The 21,315-nt window shown below is 38.0% G+C and overlaps 4 protein-coding genes across 7 annotated transcripts in view; all 4 read left to right on the forward strand.

Moving 5' to 3' along the window:
* LOC144994086 (cytosolic sulfotransferase 3-like) overlaps positions 1–5,477 on the forward strand; it is a 23,701-nt gene extending 18,224 nt beyond the window's left edge. For 2 of the 4 annotated variants that reach the window (XM_078950492.1, XM_078950491.1), the window contains exons 4-8: positions 4,200–4,300; positions 4,456–4,582; positions 4,658–4,755; positions 4,851–5,025; positions 5,109–5,361. In XM_078950492.1, coding sequence (XP_078806618.1) covers positions 4,200–4,300; positions 4,456–4,582; positions 4,658–4,755; positions 4,851–5,025; positions 5,109–5,221 — 614 coding nt within the window. In that variant the 3' untranslated portion in view covers positions 5,222–5,361. Of the gene's footprint in view, positions 1–4,199; positions 4,301–4,455; positions 4,583–4,657; positions 4,756–4,850; positions 5,026–5,108 lie in introns of all 4 variants that reach the window. The other 2 variants (XM_078950493.1, XM_078950494.1) reach the window with 2 other exon arrangements.
* Positions 5,478–6,414: 937 nt separating this feature from the next.
* On the forward strand, positions 6,415–12,133 carry LOC101170268 (cytosolic sulfotransferase 2). Its single transcript, XM_078950495.1, has 8 exons — positions 6,415–6,517; positions 6,706–6,844; positions 6,933–7,061; positions 8,073–8,173; positions 11,077–11,203; positions 11,283–11,380; positions 11,504–11,678; positions 11,766–12,133. Exons 2-8 carry the CDS (start codon positions 6,706–6,708, stop codon positions 11,876–11,878), a joined length of 882 nt encoding a protein of 293 aa, XP_078806621.1. The 5' UTR covers positions 6,415–6,517; the 3' UTR covers positions 11,879–12,133.
* Positions 12,134–13,684: 1,551 nt separating this feature from the next.
* Positions 13,685–16,614, forward strand: LOC100125514 (cytosolic sulfotransferase 1). Its single transcript, XM_011477262.4, has 8 exons — positions 13,685–13,829; positions 14,250–14,388; positions 14,467–14,595; positions 15,590–15,690; positions 15,837–15,963; positions 16,040–16,137; positions 16,234–16,408; positions 16,492–16,614. The coding sequence occupies exons 1-8, from the start codon at positions 13,719–13,721 to the stop codon at positions 16,602–16,604; spliced, it is 993 nt and encodes a 330-aa protein (XP_011475564.2). The 5' UTR covers positions 13,685–13,718; the 3' UTR covers positions 16,605–16,614.
* Positions 16,615–18,146: 1,532 nt separating this feature from the next.
* LOC101169780 (cytosolic sulfotransferase 3-like) lies at positions 18,147–21,314 on the forward strand. The gene is made up of 8 exons (XM_020704750.3): positions 18,147–18,249; positions 18,530–18,668; positions 18,796–18,924; positions 19,015–19,115; positions 19,186–19,312; positions 19,409–19,506; positions 19,581–19,755; positions 21,151–21,314. The coding sequence occupies exons 2-8, from the start codon at positions 18,530–18,532 to the stop codon at positions 21,261–21,263; spliced, it is 882 nt and encodes a 293-aa protein (XP_020560409.1). The 5' UTR covers positions 18,147–18,249; the 3' UTR covers positions 21,264–21,314.
* The last annotated feature ends 1 nt before the right edge of the window (position 21,315 follows it).

Below are 21,315 nucleotides of genomic sequence, written 5' to 3' on the forward strand. Positions count from 1 at the left end.
CTCTGTTCACTGCTTGCTAATTTACATAGCAGGGGTCCCAGCAGGAGGGGGCGGGGTTGTAACACGACTCCTTCAGCAGAGCCAGGCTGAGAGAGGCTTTGACATGTAAGATGTTAGATGTTAGAATGCCAGATGTTAGAATGACCAGTTCATTTTATATCTATGAAAATATTCAGGTAGCTATGGGACATGTTTAGCTATAGGTCTGTGAAAATTGGTGTCGATTGTTGAAACATAAGTTACCATAAAAAAATGTTTGTTTGGAGTCTAGACAGATTTAACACAGGTTTTTGGATGAAAAAGGATTTTTTATAAATCATCTGTTACACTTTTAAGTCTGAAAAAAATATGGAAGGCAGCAAACACAGATCCCTACCGTTTTTAATTTTTTTGTGCTGATATTTGAAAGATAAGTTATGCAAAAAAATAGGTGTTTGCAGTTTTGCCTAAAAAGACGTTTTCGGACCTTTTTGGATGAAATGATGTCTAAAAGTTCACCTGTAACTTCAATCATTCTGAATTTTTTTAGGAAGCAGTAGCACATAAATGCCTATGAAAGTTGAATTCTTGGTGCTGATAACCTAAACAGAATTTATGCTAAAAATCTTTGTTCAGTCCAAAATAGTATAGGAAAAAAAGAGGTATGAAGTTTCTCATAGACCCTATTGTGTTACATATCAAAGCTGGAGGTTATTAAAGGCATCTAATTCTGAAATCTCAGCTTCCTGAGACAAACGGCTGATTTATAATAAATTTCTATTATTTGGGTGCACATAATCGACCACTTCCTGTTACGCAGGCACCGTCAGGTGTACACCCATGAAACTTCAGATTATGAGAGAGGACCCTTCTGAGTATCTCCAGTTTTAATTTCATGCACATCGGACAAAGCAAAGAGAAAATACAGGGCAGAATGTGCCCCATACAATAACTAGGTGGCGCTATAGAGCTCGTCCAAAGTTGTCATATCCATGGGTTCAGAATGGAAGCTTCATCATATCCATTGAAATTCAGTGAGATTGGACAAGGAATGGGCACATGAGAGCAACATTTGTGTGCATGGCGAGACGCCCAACTTTGCCGCTCTGTCAAGACCACACCCCTGCGTTGAAAGATATGTTTTTTATCAGAGTAAACTTCAATGGTTTTTCAACAGGTGGACGTCATTTTGAGGTGTGTCGGCTCATCCTACTTGGAGCAGTGATGCTCCAAGTAAAACATGTCATTTCCTGTTGTCAGCAGGTGGCGCTACACCTTTTCCGTATTCTTCCACTCCAGATGTGTTCAGAGTCAGACTACAATCATGCATACCAATTTGGGATCAAATTGGATTATGCATGGCTGAGTAATGGCCATTTTTCTTTTCATGGCGTGATTTCGAAACGCCTTCGAATTTTGACGTGCCGCCACGGTCACAAACGACCATAAAAACTTAAAAGCTTCGCAATTTAACATCAGACATGTGTCTAGTTTACAAAACCAAAGTTTGGAGTCATTGTTCACAAATCTCTAGGAGGAGTTCGTTCTAGAACGAGGCCTGCAAATGACCAAAACACAGCAAAAATGACATATTGACATCAATATAGCAGACTTCCTGTGCAACTGACAGCTTGGTCCCAAGAGACTTTTTTGTAGGTTTCCATCTGATGAACATGTCCTGTAAATATCAAGCTTGTATGTTAAAGAACATGGCGGGGCTCGCGAAAACAAACATTGTAGGTGGCGCTATCGAGTCATTTTTGTGCACCCATGCGAGAGCTGTATATCTAAGGTGGAGATATGTAAGAGACATCTCATTCTGAAATCTCAGCCTCGTGATACAAACGGTTGATTTTTTATGAATTTTTAATTATCTGACTGCAACGCAATCAACCACTTCCTGTTTGGCGGTGGCTTGCGCAAGCACCGTCAGGTGTACGCCCATGAAACTTTAAACAATGAGAGAAGACCCTTGTGAGTATCTCCTGTTGTAATTTTATGAACGTCTGACAAAGCACAGAGAAAAGATAGGTCAAAATGTGACAAAAAATGTATTTGTTTATATCTAGGTGGCGCTATGGAGCTCGTCCAAGATTGTCATATCCATGGTTTCAGAATGGAAGCATCATCATCTCCATTGAATTTAAGTGAGATCGGACAAGGAATGTGCACGTGAGAGCAACTTTTGTGTGCATGGCGAGACGCCCAACTTCGCCGCTCTGTCACGACCACACCCCCGCATTGAAAGTTATGGCTTTTTGTCAGAGTAAACTTCAATGGCTTTTTAACAGGTGGATATCATTTTGAGGTGTGTCGGCTCATCCTACTTGGAGCAGTGATGCTCCAAGTCAAACATGTCATTTCCTCTTGCCAGCAGGTGGCGCTACACCTGTTCCGGATTCTTCCACTGCAGATGTGTTCAGAGTCAGACTGCAATCATGCACATAAATTTTGGATCAAATTGGATTATGCATGGCTGAATAATGGCCATTTTTCTTTTCATGGCGTGTTTTCAAAATGACCTCGAATTTTGACGCGCCGCCACGGTCACAAACAACCGTAAAAACTTAAAAGCTTCGCAATTTAACATCGGACATGGGTCTAGTTTACAAAACCAAAGTTTGGAGTCATTATTCATAAATCTCTAGGAGGAGTTCGTTCTAGAACGAGACCTGCAAATGTCCAAAATGCAGCAAAAATGACATATTGACATCAATATAGCAGACTTCCTGTGCAACTGACAGCTTGGTCCCAAGAGACTTTTTTGTAGGTTTCCATCTGATGGACATTCCTTGAAAAAATCAAGCTTGTATGTCAAAGCATGTGGCGGGGCTCGCCAAAACAAATTTTGTAGGTGGCGCTATCGAGCCATTTTTGTGCACCCATGTCAGTCTCCCATAAAATATAAAATTTTTCGCGACTCCTGATGTGTGTGCGAAATTTGGTGAGTTTTGGGGTATGTTAAAGGCCTCAAAAAGGCGACTGTTCCGTCGGAAGAAAAATAATAATAATAATAATCCGAGTAAATACAATAGGGTCCTTGCACTACGTGCTCGGGCCCTAATAATAATAATAATAAACCTAACAGATACAATAGGGTCCTTGCACTCCGTGCTCGGGCCCTAATGATGGATTCGATTTTCAAGACGCTTGTAGCTCTTAAAATGTGTCCATATTCAGTCACTCCTCATTCATACTATGTGATGACAGAGGGATGGCTGCCAGTTTGCATCTCTGACCATCATGCACATTCACACACCAGTGGAGCCACACTGGAGGTAGGGAGGGTGAAATGTCTTGCCCAAGGACACAACAACAGTTGACTGGGGGGAGCAGGGATTGAACCGCCAACCCTTTGATCATTGGAATTCTGTGAACCGCGCACACCCTTCGATCATTGGACAACCTCCTTAACTGCCTGAGCCATTGCTGCTCTTTAAAAGCCTGAAAAAGCCTGAAGCAGTGACGTAGGTGCTACAAGCTCTCTGCTCACCTCCATTGTGATGTATCCACTTGTAGACGACCAGATCCAAGTATGTCTTTGTTTTCCATGTCTGAGCTGGTATTTGACTCAAAACTGTACGGCTGGATGGCTTCAATTTAGCATTTTCTTGCACCAGTCACATTAGGTTGGGATTGTGAGGGGCTGTGAGCTAGCAGTAGAACATTTAAACAAATGGATGATGGGAAATTGAGACAGGCTTTCTCCACACCAACAGTTCCACTGACAATTCAGAGGTGAATTTCTGATGAACTACTGGCGCTCTGCAGAAACTCTATGATACAGGCTTTTTAAATTTGGCCTAAATGGCATACTTATAATTAAAACACACTGGGGGAATGCTTTTACAATAGATAAAAAGATAATTGGAGAGGGACTTTAATACATTATGTCATTAGTGTTTGCTGATGAAACATTAGCCTCTTCCAAAACCAAGTAAGTGAGAACACAGATTAACAGTGTTGGTAGGCTTTGCAACCTAACTAAACCGGTCTTTGGGCTTCTTCAGTCACTATAAACGTTTTAATGACTTGATCCTCTTTATATTATCCACATCCTATTTTGTTTTCTTTTCTTTTTTTTAAATTAGTATAAACTTGTAAAAATCTTGTTTTGGATTATTTTGAGCTTCTAAAGATCATTTGTCTCATACTTTCACATCATTTTTTTAAACAATTGTTAGGATTGTTTACTTGTTTTCTTTGTGTTTTACATACAGGCAAGGACCTGGTAGATAATCTCACCACATCCCCCAGGCTCATAAAAACTCATCTTCCAGTCCAGTTTGTTCCAAAATCTTTCTGGGAGCAAAATTGTCGGGTAAAGCACCTTCCACTTATTTAGTCTGTATCTGAGTGCATGGTCATAAGAAGCTGAAATCCTGTGTCAAGAGTAATGAAATACAATTAATCAGAAAGCTGTAAAATCACATTAGGGTTTAAACAAAATGTTGGGATTTTGTTTTTATTTTTCAGATTGTGTACGTGGCTCGCAATGCAAAGGACAACATGGTGTCCTTTTTCCACTTTGATCGCATGAACAAGGGTGAACCAGATCCTGGGGATTGGAGCTCCTTCTTCCAAAGATTTTTGGATGGAAAAAGTATGTTTAAATTGGGATTGACGTAACCTTCAGCATTTTTTAACATAATTGTAGTCACACTAGTTGGGTCCTCAGTGTTGTTTGGCTCTTGGTACGACCATGTGAACAACTGGTGGAAGAAGAAAGAGTCTTATTCCAATCTCCACTACATGTTCTTTGAGGATTTGGTTGAGGTAAAGGGTTTTTGTTGAGATGTTTTGGATCAGAACTTTTCTTAAACTCTCCTTTCATGGCCAAGATAATATCTGAGTCTGTTTTTTTAAACCAGAACACTGGACAGGAAATAGCCAAACTTTGCTCTTTCCTTGGCTTATCTCCTTCAGCTGAAGAGGTAGAAACACTCTCAAGTTCAGTGCAGTTTGATAACATGAAAAAGGACAAAATGGCCAACTATTCCACCGACCCGGACATGGATTTCAAGATTTCTCCTTTCATGAGAAAAGGTTTGCTGAACAATTGTTTGATACAAGAAAAGACTTGAACCTTCAATTCAAACGGAAAAGTCTGAACTGTTGTTACTCTGCAGGAAAGGTTGGTGACTGGAAGAACCACTTCACTGTGGCTCAGAATGAAGCATTCGATGAAGATTACAAGAAAAAGATGACGGATCCCAAACTGCAATTCCGCACAGAAGTCTGAAGAACTCATGCTGTTTCTGCACAGAAAATGGCACTGCTATTAAAAAAACATGATATTTTATCTAAATATTGATAATGTAAGAGTATCAGTATTTCTTTTTTGACTCAGTGTGTACTGAGGAATGTAGACTGTATTCTAGATTACTGCATAGATTGTGATTGAATTAAACATTTAAATAATGTAGTTATGCAGAACAAACATTTCAGATGTGTGTATTTCCCTTTTAAATCAATAATAAATTGGTATAAATTCAAAAGGAATTTGCAATTTTGTATTAAGACAACTACACAGAGGATAATGCAATGTCTGCTTGCATAACTTGCTTGAAAAAAAAAACCCAAATAATTAGAGACTATTTAAAGTCTCCTTTTACTTTTTAGTAAGACCAAAACTTTTCTATGATTACATTTAGAGTTGTTGATAAATTTGTTGAAAATTCTGTGCAACTGTATCTCTCAGAGGAAATGTTTATTTTATTTAGTTCAATGTCATTTTAATATATTTTATAATACAATACCAATTTATGGCCAATCTGCCCTAAGGTGCCACAACTAAAACAAAAACATCAATTTAAGTGATTTTTCTAATAAAAGTCATTCCTAACATTCCAGATCATTATTGATCAGTTCCGTCCACATCATTCCAATAAGGCCAGATTGTTTTATTTGTATGTTGATATTGAGCCACAACAAAGATCGACATGTTAAATTCAGAGTTTATTTGGTTTGATTCCTGTACTGAGGAATCAAAGAGTGACAGTGGAGAGGAAAACCATTTCAGAAACCACCTGCTGTAACCGACTGGGGTTGGAAAGCATATTGACAGACAGAATCACTGGAAAGTTTTTGATAAGACGGAAAGGGTCATAAATTGCAATATTGACCCCTGCACTGAAGGACAGGAATGAAAATATACAGGATATGTATGCAGTCAGGTTGGGGGAAATGCCCCCATAGTTCAAAAAAAAAATCCCAGCATTCTAAGCCTACATCTGAAGGCGTGGGTTAGGGTCACTTAGAGAAAAAAACAAAAAAAAAGAAAGACAGACAAGAACTGAAGAGAGGAGATGAAGGGCCCTGCAGAGAGAGGAGTTGGATTACACTAGAACTCTCATCCTCTCTGGATTGGGCGGTAAAGAGGCCAGGAAATGTGGGGAGGGGCTTGGTGGTAAGACGTGTGAAAAATCAAAGGTTATGTAATGGCTAGATAAGAAAAGGGTTTGCTGGTCAAATAGGAAGTGACAGGAAGCCAAGCAACACAAACATCAGCAACAGATTCTCTTCAGGTTCCAACAAGGTAACTCCAGAAACCATCTCTTTTTGAGCACCGATTCATTTTAAAAACATTCTGAAGTATTTTTATGGTTTATTGAGTAATATTTGTTTGATGCATCCAATAATTATACAGGACAGCTTTTAAACTCATTAACATGTAAAGTCCTGCAGTTTATAAGAAGGAATAACAATTCTTGTTTTTTTGCACAGATGGATTCAACCCTTCGGCCAGAGCTCTTTGATTTTCACGGAGTCATGATGACTCATTATTTCACTGATAACTGGAATAATTATCAAAACTTTCAAGCCAGACCAGATGATATACTAATCGCCACATACCCAAAAGCAGGTTAGGGTCCAAGTGTTTATAATCTATGGCACATTTTAATCTGATGTCAGAGAAAAGATTTTTGTTCAACCTCTGTGATTGTCTTTAGGAACTACATGGGTGTCTTACATCCTCGATCTGCTGTACTTTGATCAGACATCTACGGCCCGGAAGACATCCACTCCCATCTATGAGAGGGTGCCATTTTTAGAATTTGCTGTTCCGGGCTTGGAGACAGGTCAGAATAAAAAATAAAATAAAGTTCATGCTTGTTTGTTGTACTTAAAATTATAAGTTTTGATTAACCATTCTACAAGTTAAAAATAAAAATAAAATATTTAGAGCACTTTCAAAGTAGAACTGCAACCCAAATAAGGTTGAAAAAAGTACATTTACTGCTCAAATTAAATACACATTCTTTTTCATTTTACTGTAACATGACTGCAATTGAGGCTGAAGGCACGGTCCCCATCATGACGTACAAAAACTTGAAAAACAGATTCACTGTGGAACAGTCCTTCTTGGCATTACTGCAGGCAGAACTATTCCCATTTGTGTTTCCTTATACACTTTATGGTTTTGCTCCATTAAGGAGACCAGAATTTGGACTTTTATCCTCAAATTTTATTGAGCTTTCGTGTGAAAGTTTGCTTAAAGTTGTGATGATTTAGGATGGACAACCCAAAAAGGCAGAGACCCAGTCGCAGAAACGAGCCCAGCAAAGTGGAGGAGACATGGAAGATGCAAGACTCTGGAGCTCTCAAGAGGTTTAGGAGAATGTTCAGAAAATACTGGGCAAGAGGAGGAACAGTGGTAGTGAGGCAAATCCAGCAAATAATCCAAAGGGCAATCCAGATCCAGTACATAAGTCTTAAAGCAGAATTAAAACACAAGTAAAACATAATGTATAAACTTGACCCTAAAAGTTCAAGAGCTTAAAAATGTAAAATCCTCAAATAAATAAATACTACAAAATAAATAATACCACACCAGTTCCTCCAAACTGGAGACTAGTAATGAAGAGTGCTGTGCCTGATCTTGCTAAGGCTTGGAATAATTTTATTTTCCAAAGCATTAAGACCACTTTTAATGAATCCTTTAATGAAGTCTAAAAGTTCCATTTTTATTTTCCACCAAATGGTTTTAGTTTGTGTCAACCTTTGCAATGGTTTTAAAAAAGATTTTTTAAATGTCTTTTAACAATAAACTCATGGAAATTTTATATTTTTTTTAAAATATATTTTTACAGGCAAAGACTTGGCTGATGGCCTGTCTACATCCCCACGACTCATAAAAACTCATCTTCCAGTGCAGTTTATTCCAAAATCTTTCTGGGATCAAAATTGTCGGGTAAGAACGCTTTCTTTTCTACCCTAAATGTGCATGTAAAAGGCTCAAACTCTATATTCCAATAGATTCTTGGTTAGGAAACCTGCTCGATGTATGATGTTGTCACCTTATTAAAATAATTGCCTACGTCATTTTTTAACAAAAATGATTTTTCTTTGCCTAAATCCTCTCCTCATGGTGCTGGCCACCACTGGTAAAATCGCCTACATCCTCATTTAAACAGAACATGTTATTCTACTCCTTTAGTATAATTGCCTATGTCAAGAGTGTGACTTAGGAAGTTTTATTTTGCCTAAGTCACGAGTCAATGTGATTTAGGCAATTTTATAAGCATTTCATGATGGCTGCTGATTCAAGAAATAGAAGTGTTTTTTTCCAGATTTTGAGGTTATTTCCATAATTCATGGCTCCTCCCACATTAGTAGGTAAAAATGTTTACTATGCTTTACACTAGGCTAAAAATATTCAGTAAGATTTCATCTGTTGATCAGTATTTTTAGTTAAAGTTTCTGTTTAGGAAGTCAACTAAAAACGAAATAAGTAAAATGGCTTTTAATGAGTTTTAGAAGTGATACTATGTCTTATCAAACAATGTTTGAATGAACAGTAGGATTTTGATGTCTCATTTTCTCAACAGTCCACAATCCAATTAACATTTTTATACTGTATTGCAATCTACAATCTAAAAAGAATCCCAAAGGACCCTCTGCACTTTTGTGCTTTTTTAGTCAGTTATCATAACATGATTTGACTGGTGTAATTGTATGCTGTTCTGCTACATCTAAAGGCAACTTGCAAACCATTGTGAGAATCCTAAATGTGGCTTAATAAAATAGACCGCAAAGTAACGTTTCTCAGAGTAATCATACGGCCAGTTGTGACTTAGGTCACAAAAATTAACATAAAACAAAAAAAGTTCCTGAGAAATCCTGGTGAAATTCAGCATTTTTCCATCAACTGAAGCTTAAAGATGGAAAAGAAGTGTTAAAGTGCGCAAGACACTTTTTTCCTCTTCCTTTCGTCTTTCTGAAAAAAGTTCAGTTTACCAGTGATGGCAAGATCCATTCAGACTGTCCTTCTCAGAACCCTCTGTATGAAAAGAACTGCCACAAAGGGTACAGATGACAAATGGGGCATTGGTATGGATAAGAATGTTGTGCAATCACAATCAAGAAGAAAGTTCCAGAACCTTCAGTCAATGAAACTGTGAAGGAAATTGTTTTTTTTATTATCATTATGTATTTGTTTAAATTTGTGTTTAAATGTTAACTCAGATTGACTTTTTTTTTTTTTAGACAGCTTTGTGTGTTTGTTCATCTGGTTCTCATCCCCAGCAAGGATGAGGGGTTTTTACGACACACTGTCCTGAGCTGATAAGGAATACTGTTTGAACTTAGAATCCACCAAATGGGTTATTATACGACACCCCCAATGAACTTTTCTCTTTGTCTTCAAACAGTGACCTCCTACTTGTGTTCTTAATAAAAGCAGCACGAGGAGAGGCAGACCTTTGAGAAGAAAAGCGTGGTGGATGTTTTCTGTCACACTGGCTTCTTCTCCTTCGTGCATGAGAAACTTGATTCTTGTTGTGGTCTGTTGTTTCTAATTGTTTTTTCCTTTAATGTCTAGATGCATTTATCTGACAGAAACCTATCACTTCTTTTACAATTTCCCATACTTATAAGCATTAGACAAGAACCCTACAAAGAAGTGAAGAAAAACACATTCCTCCTAAGCATTATGTTCACTGTTTGTTAGTAATGTTTTATTCTTTATCGAATACAAGGCTTAAAATTGCCTAAATCACAAAGGCATGTTGAAAAATTTGCCTAAAAGCCCGTACACACCGGGACGAATTTCGCGCGCAATATTCGCCGACGTTTAACGCCTCGTCACTGAACAAAGGGCAGCAATGTGAGTGCGCACACCAATGCGAAAAATGCCACGCGTCAAAGCGTCATGTTTTAAAAAACGCCTCCGGTTCGTTTTTTTTGGTTTGACGCGCCGCGTCAAAAACAATACGACCAATGAGAATGGTACTTTTGTACACGTGTCTGGAGCTTTTAAAGTTACAGTAAAACACAACTTGGGGGCGCTCAAACACAAAACTGCCTTTCTGAGCACACATACCAGCGGAGAAGATAGATGCCAAGTAGCGTCTACACTGCCGCAAAGAAATAATGACGGACATTCTAAAATATCCCCGAAAACGCTCATGATACATTTTCAGCTCTTGTACCAGTCGATAAAACTCCCCATGTTCTTCTCTTCTTGTAACTATGGGATGTACCCAAAATCGGCGTCTTTTCCGGCCTCTTTCATCATTCAACAGAACAATAATTTCTTCATCGCTGGAACTGGAGCTACTGGTGCTGGAAATATTCACGTTTTCTTTGTATGATTCTGACAAGCGCGTAAATACTTGCTCTCTTCTTCTGAGTGAAAAGCGAGTTTAATAAGCGTAAAGTTGCGCAGCGCCACTTTGTGTGCAGGAGTATTTCTGTTTTACATTAAGTGCCATCTAACGTCAGGAAATGAAATGGCATGTTCGCTCGGCTCATCGTCAGCGAAAATCGCCCATGTGTGAACACAAAAGACGTGTTGAAAAACGCTGGCGAATAACGGCTGGCGAATATTCATCCCGGTGTGTACGGGCCTTAAGTCATGTAATTCTCCCATGTTTGGGCAACTTTGTTGTCTGTATGTCAACAAGCATCTGTGGACATAGCTATTTTGATTAAAATTGTGAGTAACTATCATATATTCAACAAACTTTTTAGTTTTTTGCGTTTCCTGAAAAATCTGAAAAAACGACTTAGGCAATTATTTTGAGAAGGTGTCGATGTGTAAAGAGACATTTCTATTTGAGGACAGTGGTTGTTTCTGGTATTATGTCTTTGCAGATTGTTTACGTGGCTCGCAATGCAAAGGACAACATGGTGTCCTTTTTCCACTTTGATCGCATGAACAATATTCAACCCGAGTCTGGGGAGTGGAGCTCCTTCTTCCAAAGATTCCTAGAGGGAAAAAGTAAGAAGGAAATGTAACAAAGCTATGGATATATAAGCACGTTCAACCCTGACTAACTCTTATTAATGGGTGTCCTCAGTGGTGTTTGGCTCTTGGCACGACCATGTGAACGGCTGGTGGAAGAAGAAAGAGACTTATTCCAATCTCCACTACATGTTCTTTGAAGATCTGGTTGAGGTAATGACTTCATAATTAGCTTTTTTGTTACTAAGACATCTCTGAAACTCTTCAGCTGGTTTAAATTAGTGCAAGGATAACATGTGAATCGTTTTTTTATTGTCTGTATTTTATATTTTTTAGGATACTGAAGGTGAAATAGCCAAACTTTGCTCCTTTCTTGGTTTATCTCCTTCAACTGAGGAGGTAGAAACACTCTCAAGTTCAGTGCAGTTTGATAACATGAAAAAGGACAAGATGGCCAACTATTCCACTCTCCCAGTTATGGATCAGAAGATTTCCCCTTTTATGAGAAAAGGTCTGATGTACAAGAATTAAAGAATCACATTTCTTTGACTGCCCATATTCACTAAACCGACTGTGCTGGTTGTCTATTACTCTGCAGGAAAGGTTGGTGACTGGAAGAACCACTTCACTGTGGCTCAGAATGAAGCATTCGATGAAGATTACAAGAAAAAGACGACGGATCCCACGTTGAAGTTCCGCACAGAAGTCTGACAAACTCACTGTGTGTTCCAAGATGTGTCTAGTCCTGCAGTGACTCGGGTTTCTATATTAAAAGGTTTACTATAATTTAATGTGATAAATGAAATGTTTTAATTTCTAGTAATAGTTACTGCTTTTGTCAAAATGTCAGACAAGGCTTTTAGTTTTGTTTTCGTCAAGACATGTCATATACCTTTTAAACCGGATATAAATGATTTTATACTTTTAAAGAATTAAATATTTGTTGTTGCAATTTTATCAGCTTGAGTTAAGTGTCTGAGTGTATTTTTTACATTTTATTCGCATGAGACAAAAATCTTTATTAGAAGAGCTGTGCAGGAACAGGACTCGCTCCTTCCTGGGACTTTCTCCCTCCTCATAGTCAAAGAAACAAGTCATGGAAAAAGCTCCATTTGACAACATGTAAAACAACAAGATGGCCAATGATTCAGCTGATGCAGTCCTGGATTTTAAGATTTCTCCTTTCTTGCGCAAAGGTTTGCGAAACTTGGTCGTAGTTTTTGTTTACAAAAGTTCAAGTGACTTCAACACATAATTGTGTTAACACAAGTCATGTGTTAATGAGACTTCCAAATGTATTATTTGTGTTGGTCCCAGTGTACTTAAGGTTAAGACTTAAAAGTTTTGTTTAACCTTATATACTTCTTCTTTGGAAAAGAATCTTAGGACTTTTCCTAACAACCCAGTGTTTAAAGGAGTTTCGATGTAGAAAAGCCGTGTTAAATAAGTAAGCGTGTTTGATTTGCATTCATAGTCACTGCAGTCCACGCTTTGTTTTCAGAGGTCAATAATTTCACTGCTGGCACTGATAGAATCGTCGTGTCGACTGACTTCCAGGTAACTCCGGGAACCCACTGACCTCCCGGATTTCCCTCACGCCCTTCAGAGTCTGGAGTAATAAAGGGTCGAGTGTCATCCTCGCACAGATGCCCTGTCGACTGCCTCACAAAAATAGTTGCTCTAATTTGTTTTTGAATGTGAGCAACTGTAAATGAGCCAAATATAAATGGGGACACACACATGCCTATAGTGTAATACACATTTAGTGACTTAGTGTGTCACACATAAGCCAAAATACTCTGAAAAGATTATCTTCCTTAACACAAATCCAGCTAACAAGAATGACTTTTTATCATAAGAAGAGTATTTGTTTGCATTTACATTTAGAAAGAAAAAAAGCTTTAGGTTAGGACATGTGATGCTGTATTTTGGACATTCAGACTCAAACCAGATCCACTGGAAAACAACTGTGAGGTTTTAAAAGGTGGGTGGGAGTCTGTAGTAATAGATTTGACACAAGAAATGTGTTGAGGACTCTTTTGCAGCCATAACTCATGAAAGCCTCCCGATACTGCATTCACAAACACAGCTGAATGTTGCCTTTTATAGCAGTTAGGTTAGCTGTTTGCAATCGCAACCAGCGTTCTTCTGCTTTTGTGTTTTGGTTGGATCTGAAAGGAAACAAATCATACATTTATTCACTATCTTTGCGGAGCATCTTGACTAGAGTTGAGATTTTCCACTAACTGCAGCTGCTACTATGCTAGTTTTATGTGTCAGAGAATAAAATGGATGTGAAAGTCCTGTCCCTTTGGGTCACCCTTTCAAAGTGGGGTCATTGAATCTGGCTGAACCTGAAAATCTGATTTAGAGCCTGTTAAGAGCCGCCTTTCAAATATAGTACAGACCAAAAGTTTTGACACACCTTCTCATTCAAAGAGTTTTGCATTCAAAAATGCATATAAAGTTCCTCCTATTCTGTGACCTGATAACACAGGAAATATTTAGAGTGGCCTATGAGGGCTGGAATTGGACACCTGGGACGGAACCTATGCTGACAATAAAGTTACGCAACAAGAAGAGAGGAGGGGATTTTGGAAACATAACAGGAAGAGAAGCCAGAGGAACAAAAAGCAGCAGAATGTCTCTCAATCTCGAGAAGGTATGTTGGAATGTCACAAAAATAAGAAACAGCTTTCTTCTTCAGTTTCAAAGTTTGGTTTTCAATGTATTTTAGCATTAAAAAAAATAATGCTGGGTTGAGATGACATCTTATGTATGCAAGAACTTGCTGCAAGCTTTCAATAACTCTTGCAAACAGATGGAGTTGGCAGTTTCCCCATTTACTCTTTGAGTAATGGCGTTGCCTCTTGAAAGAGGCCTTTGACTTCCTCTTTGAATTCAGGCAAAGGAAATTTAGACTTTTATTTAGATAAATTTACTTAAAAAATCTGCCCAGGTCTTAATGATTTTAAAGGTCAGAACTGAGTGCTTTTGATTGCTATTTACTTGTATGTCAGCCAAATCTTGCAGTTAGGTTTATTTTGTTTTGATTTCTTTTTCTCTTTCATGTTTTTGGTAGATGGATTTACCTCCTCGGTCAAAGCTGTTTGACTTCCATGGAGTCTCAATGATTCCTTGTTTTACAGACAACTGGGAGAACTATCAGAATTTTCAGGCAAGACCCGATGACATACTCATTGCAACATATCCAAAGGCAGGTTAGTGTTCTGGATATTTTAAGTAAATATTTACAGGTGTACAGAAGAGATGTAATTCACATCCTTCTCTGGCTCTAGGGACTACATGGGTCTCATACATTCTTGATTTGCTCTACTTTCGTGAGTCACTTGAGGATCGTCTGACCACCATCCCAATCTATGAAAGAGTGCCTTTTCTGGAAATCTGCATCCCGGGTTTGTTTTCAGGTAGAAAAATCAAGCAAAACTGGAACCTTTGAATGTCAAATAACACCACATTCTAGTCTAAATTTAGGAACTTTCTGACGTAAAGTCAAAAAACTTAAAGGCCTACTCCTCTATAAATTATGTTTTAGGTGCTTGTAATGTGTTCCTGATATTGGAGGACAAAGATAAAGAAAATTAAGCTTTCTGGGTAATTTTTTACTGAAATCATTGTGAATCAGGAGCAGACTAAAAAATGCTGTGAAAAAGCCTGTAGCAGTGAAGTAGGTGCCACAAGCAGCGTGCCACAAGCTCCCTGCTCAGCTCCATTGCGACATATTTAGTTGCAGACTACTAGATCCTCGTACGTCTTTGTTTTCCTTGTTCGAGCTGGCATCTGGCTCAAGACTGTATAGCTCCAATTTGCATTTTTGTTGCAACGGTCATGTTGGGATGGGGTTGTGGGGCTGTGAGCTATCAGTAGAAAATGTAAAGTCGGGCTTACTCCACGCCAACAGTTCCACCCAGTGGAGTCAAATTTCTGAAGAATTACTGCCGCTCCACAGAAACTATGTCTCAGAAAATGACACAGTTGTTTTTTTATTTTGCCTAAAATGGCATAATCATAATTAAAAGATGCTGGAGAGCTTTTATAATAGATTTAAAGATATTCAGAGTAGGGCTTTAATATATTATATCATAACTATTTGCTGATGGAACATTAAACCAAGTAAGAACACACACTGAGCTAACAGTGTTGGTAGGCTTTGCAACCTAACTTAACCGGTCTATGGGTCTCTTCAGTCACTATAAAGGTTTTAATGACTTGATCCTGTTCATATTATCCACATCCTATTTTGTATTTTTTCTTTCTTTTTTTAAATTAGTATAAACTTGTAAAATTCTTGTTTTGTATTATTTTGAGTTTCTAAAGATCATTTGTCTCATACTTTCAAATCATTTCTTTTTAAATAATTGTTAGGATTGTTTACTTGTTTTCTTTGTGTTGTACATACAGGCAAAGACCTGGTAGATAATCTCACCACATCCCCAAGGCTCATAAAAACTCATCTTCCAGTCCAGTTTGTTCCAAAATCTTTCTGGGAGCAAAATTGTCGGGTAAAGCACCTTCCACCTATATAGCCTGTATGTGAGTGCATGGTCATAAGAAGCTGAAATCCTGTGTCGAGAGCGATTAAACACAATACATTTTTATCCAGAAGCTTTTATTCCGAAAATGTTGGGGTCTTGTTTTTATTTTGCAGATTGTGTACATGGCTCGCAATGCAAAGGACAACATGGTGTCCTTTTTCCACTTTGATCGCATGAACAAGGTTGAACCAGATCCTGGGGAGTGGAGCTCCTTCTTCCAAAGATTTTTGGACGGAAAAAGTATGTTTGAATTGGGATTGACGTAACCTTCAGCATTTTTGAACATAATTGTAGTCACACTAGTTGATTTCCTCAGTGGTGTTTGGCTCTTGGTACGACCATGTGAACAACTGGTGGAAGAAGAAAGAGTCTTATTCCAATCTCCACTACATGTTCTTTGAGGATTTGGTTGAGGTAAGGGGCTTTTGTTGAGATGTTTTGGATCAGAACGTTTCTTAAACTCTCCTTTCATAGCAAAGACAATATCTGAGTCTGTTTTTTTTAAACCAGAACACTGGACATGAAATAGAGAAACTTTGCTCTTTCCTTGGCTTATCTCCTTCAGCTGAAGAGGTAGAAAGACTCTCAAGTTCAGTGCAGTTTGATAACATGAAAAAGGACAAGATGGCCAACTATTCCACCGCCCCAGTCATGGATTTCAAGATTTCTCCTTTCATGAGAAAAGGTTTGCTGAACAATTGTTTGATACAAGAAAAGACTTGAACCTTCAATTAAAACGAAAAAGTCTCAACTGTTGTTACTCTGCAGGAAAGGTTGGTGACTGGAAGAACCACTTCACTGTGGCTCAGAATGAAGCATTTGATGAAGATTACAAAAAAAAGATGACGGATCCCACGCTGCAGTTCCGCACAGAAGTCTGACAAACTCACTGTGTGTTCCAAGATGAGTCTAGTCCTGCAGTGACACAGTTTTCTATATCAAAAGGTTTACTATAATTTAATGTGATAAATGAAATGTTTTAGGTTCTAGTAATAGTTACTGCTTTTGTCAAAATGTCAGACAAGGCTTTTAGTTTTGTTTTTGTCAAGACATGTCATATACCTTTTAAACTGGACATAAATGATTTTATACTTTTAAGGATTTTAATTTTTTTTGTTGCCAGATTGAGTTAAGTGTCTGAGTGTATGTTTTACATTGTATTCCCATGAGACAAAAGTCTTTATTAGAAGAGCTGTGATGAAACAGGACTTAACAATCAAATTAATCAAAAATGTAATATTCTCAATTTTATTTCAACTTTTGTTTCCATCCTTTCAGACTCTTGCTCTGTTAAGTCATTGCAATCACACATTGGAGTTCTCCAGAGCAACAAACGTCTCATTAGTGTAGTTACTTTGGCTGGTCTGCTCACCAGCCCATCCCTGAAATGCATTGGACACATAGAGTCTGGTTATGTTATCCTGACACGCGCAGTGCTTTCCTAAAACTAGAAAAATAACTTTAATCCCAAAAAGTCAATTTAGCATAAAATCTCAACTGTGTTACATGAGAACACTTCCCATTAGTATCTGTTCATCAAAACTGGCATGTCATCAAATTATTCACAAAGATCATTATTTTTATAAGATAATTGAAATGATTTTTCTTTGCTGTGTCAATGCCAGAACGTCATCTTGACAATAGAGTGAAATAAATTGATGAAGAGATCCCGCAAACTCCAAAGAAAGAACTTGTAGCAGTGCATCCTTCCTGTGAGACAACAGTGCTGACCGCCACACCATGTAAACCTCCTAACATGGAAAATTATTGATTCAAAACCTCAGGACAGTATCATAAACTGAATAGTAATGAATAAATCTTTAGCAGGTGGGAAATTTTACTTCACAAGAAGAGATGGTCCTTTTGTATCACAGGAAAAGTTTCATCCTCTTTTTTGCAGCTCATTTTTAGAGTGAATAGTACAAACAGACTGTACAGAGACACCCCCAGGTTTGGAGAGAAAGTTGAAATGTGATGTTTTTCATGGCTGTGTGCCAGAAGGAGGCCCTTCAGATTGCCAAGTGGTAAGACTTAAACAAACAGTTCCAAAAGAAACGCTGCAGAGAACAGCTGTGTGCAGAAGTTCAGCTTAAGAACTTGACAACTTCAGGACGGAGTAGGAATGAACCAGTTTATGCAAAGTCTCTGCAAAAGGGAAAAGCTCTGCCCATCTGAAAGCCCAGCCTACCAATGGGTGGTTCCTTCTGGACTCACTGTAATGCAAATTTGTCCTTTTCTGGTGTGCGGATGCAGTAAACAGGAGTTTTAAAATACCTTCTTAATCGGAAACTTGATCTCAGAACAACTTAAAAGTGTGTTTTCTTTGTAGGTTTTTGTGTATGTGTGCTCTCTGTTGGAAAGAGACTGATCTCTGTGCATCTATTTGTTTTCTTTTCTTCATTTTCGTCACCTTTCTCACATAGCCTGTGAGGACGGATATTGCTGAAAAGCAAATCCAGTAAGTCAGATAAGAAGCTGACTTTGAACCGTTTGTGAGACACACCAACAGATTCAGAAAACTCAGAGGTGAGTAAAACTTCTGGTTTTGGTCATTATTTAGCTCAGAGGTAGTGTCTTCTTTTTACAAGAATATCCTGTACATTAACACTCATGTGTCTTTTGATTTGGAGACTCTGACAAACTGCAAAAATCAAACTTTTTCACCTTAAACTGCAGAATATTCATGACTCAAGTGGTTCTGCATTTTGCAGTCGTTACAAAACAGATGTAGAGTAGTACCTGATGTGAGTTCAAATGTTAGTAACCTTAAGAAAAGCATCATACATGAATATTTTTGGTATTGCAGATGGAGATTCCACCTCGGCCTGCACTGTTTGACTTCCATGGAGTTTCCATGACAAAATACTTCACTGACAACTGGGACAATATCCAGGATTTCAAAGCAAGACCAGATGATATTCTAATAGCATCTTATCCTAAAGCAGGTACAATTTGGCATTTACCGTTTTGTTTTGGTCATATTTGCTTTTATAATGTAACTAGTTTGTCTGTCTGAAGCATATCCATGAAGTTCACTGAATGAGAGCCATGTTTTTTTACATTTTCTTTTAGGAAACACATGGGTGTCTTACATCCTGGACCTTCTGTATTTTAGCCATGTGTCACCTGATCGACAAGAGGTTGTCCCACTACATGAAAGAGTGCCATTTCTGGAGTTTTACATGCCGGGATTTCCTTCGGGTCCGTTTTTTTTAAACAACACTATTTCTATGTTAAGTATCAGTCACTGTTATTGCAGTATTGTGGTAATGCAGTGCTCTCTAATGCTAGGAGTGGATGAGTTAAATCAGTCAACGACTGTCCCACGCATTATAAAGACACACCTGCCAGTTCAGTTTCTTTCCAAATCCTTCTGGGAGCAGAACTCCAAGGTCTGACTGCATATTTGTTTGTGGAGATGTTTATTTCCAAGTTGGATTTCTAATTTTGTCTGACTTGCAGATAGTCTATGTGGCTCGCAATGCCAAAGACAGTGTGGTTTCCTTTTTCCACTTCGATCGCATGAACAAGGCCCAGCCAGAGCCTGGCGACTGGAGCAGTTACCTCAAGAGGTTCATGGATGGAAAAAGTGAGTAACATGATAAAGAAGCAAAAAAAAAAAAATAAAATAAAAAGAAAGAAAGATAATTTATACCTAGTGATCTGACACTTTGATGTCTGTCAGTGGTTTTTGGTTCCTGGTATGAACATGTGAAAGGCTGGTGGGAGAAGCAAAAGTCCCATCCAAACATCTTGTATCTGTTTTATGAGGATCTCATTGAGGTCAGTATAGTAGTTTTTGAGTTAATATTGCAACGATAAGAGCAGTGCTGCCCAATGGTTTCCTTTTCTTACAGAATACTGAGGAGGAACTCGACAAACTTTGCTCCTTCCTGGGACTTTCTCCCTCCTCAGAGTCAAAAAAACAAGTCATGGAAAAAGCTCTATTTGACAACATGAAAAACAACAAGATGGCCAATGGTTCAGCTGATGCAGTCCTGGATTTTAAGATTTCTCCTTTCATGCGCAAAGGTTTGCCATACTTGGTTGTAGTTTTTGTTTACAAATGTTCAAGTGACTTTTTTTGGAGCCAAAATTTTACAGATGTTCATCGCTTATTGATCAGAAACTCAAGAAAAGGTCAAGTCAAAAGTTTTATGCCAGTAACATGTTAAAGGCTCAGCCAGACTGAGCGTAGGAGAAAGCTAAAGCACTACTTAATTAAGGAATATTTTTCCACTAGATGGGATGCAGAATCGCACTTTCAGACCAGTCACAAAAGCACCAACGGTGGATGTTGTTTTCCACTGTTGCTGCTGTTGAACCATGGCGAGCAGACAGGAAGAGTTCCACAAATATTTAGAGAATTTGCTCAAATTCTTAAACAAAAGACTATCTCAGAGAAAGAACCCCTTAGACTTTTCATAGCAGCAATTTTTGACTGTCAAACTAAAGCTTTTCTTGTGTTGCAGCAGTTACTTGCCCTTCTGGTTTCTCATAAAATGAGCTTGTTCTCTACCAATTAAGCAAAACTGCTCTGCTTATCTTACATGCTGCAACTGCACCTCACATTACAGGGCCTGAACAATCTGGGATCTGGGTTGCCATCATGCCAAAGGGCTCTTTGTTTAAAAACAGAGGATACAAATTGCTGCAGTGTTGTTTATTCTTGCTAAACAAGAAAAACATGATGATCTGTGAGATTGCCCACATGTTAAGACAGATGTTGACTGCAAGCAGCCATGTATCCTTAAAGCAGAAAGCCTAGTTTAGGGATTGATGTGATTTAAAGAAATAAGACTAGGTTCTTTTCCAAGGAACCAAGTCTTTTTTTTTTTTTTTTAGAAATTTACCTTCTAAAATTCTGATGTATGCCTCAATATCCACAGTGCCATTAACAAATAATGAGCGTTTGCTAATTATGCCTGAATAATTGATTTTAACTCTTTAAATCCAATGTTTTTTTTAAAGGAATACTTTTCTGTTATCGTTCTTTTAATCAAATAAATAATAGTCTATGATTTACACATAGATGTGCTTGGACACAGTCACAATATTATGTACTGTGGTTTTTATTTTTCATTTATTATTGGAGATTATGACAGAGATCAACACAAATTTGTGAGCCTTTCATTGCTTGAAAAGATGACATCCTTTATTTAGCCCCCTCTATGCCCAATTCTGTCATCTCCCTGGAGATACCGATTGCAGAGAATTCCCAACCGATTTCACATTTTAGAAAATTCTACTACATATTTAGGTGCATGCTACTAAAATCACATTTTCTAAATTCAAACAAGTTGCTCAGTGAAGATACTAAAATAAATATAGAATAAGATACAATCAACAAATTTTTAAAAGCCAATTGTCTAAAGGTTATGGTTGCAAATGTTCATGGAAAATTTTAATTTTATTTTTTTTCTTTAGGAAAAGTTGGTGACTGGAAGAATCATTTTACTGTGCAACAGAACGAACAGTTTTCAGAAGACTATGACAAGAAGATGAAGGACACTGATCTTCAGTTTCGGACAGTTCTGTAATTTTGCGTTTGACTTCAAGTACTGGTTAACGAATAAACATCACACGACATAC

The sequence above is a fragment of the Oryzias latipes genome, chromosome 7, assembly GCF_053564925.1.
Source record: "Oryzias latipes strain Hd-rR chromosome 7, Olatipes_Hd-rR_3.1".
Classification (NCBI taxonomy): domain Eukaryota; kingdom Metazoa; phylum Chordata; class Actinopteri; order Beloniformes; family Adrianichthyidae; genus Oryzias; species Oryzias latipes.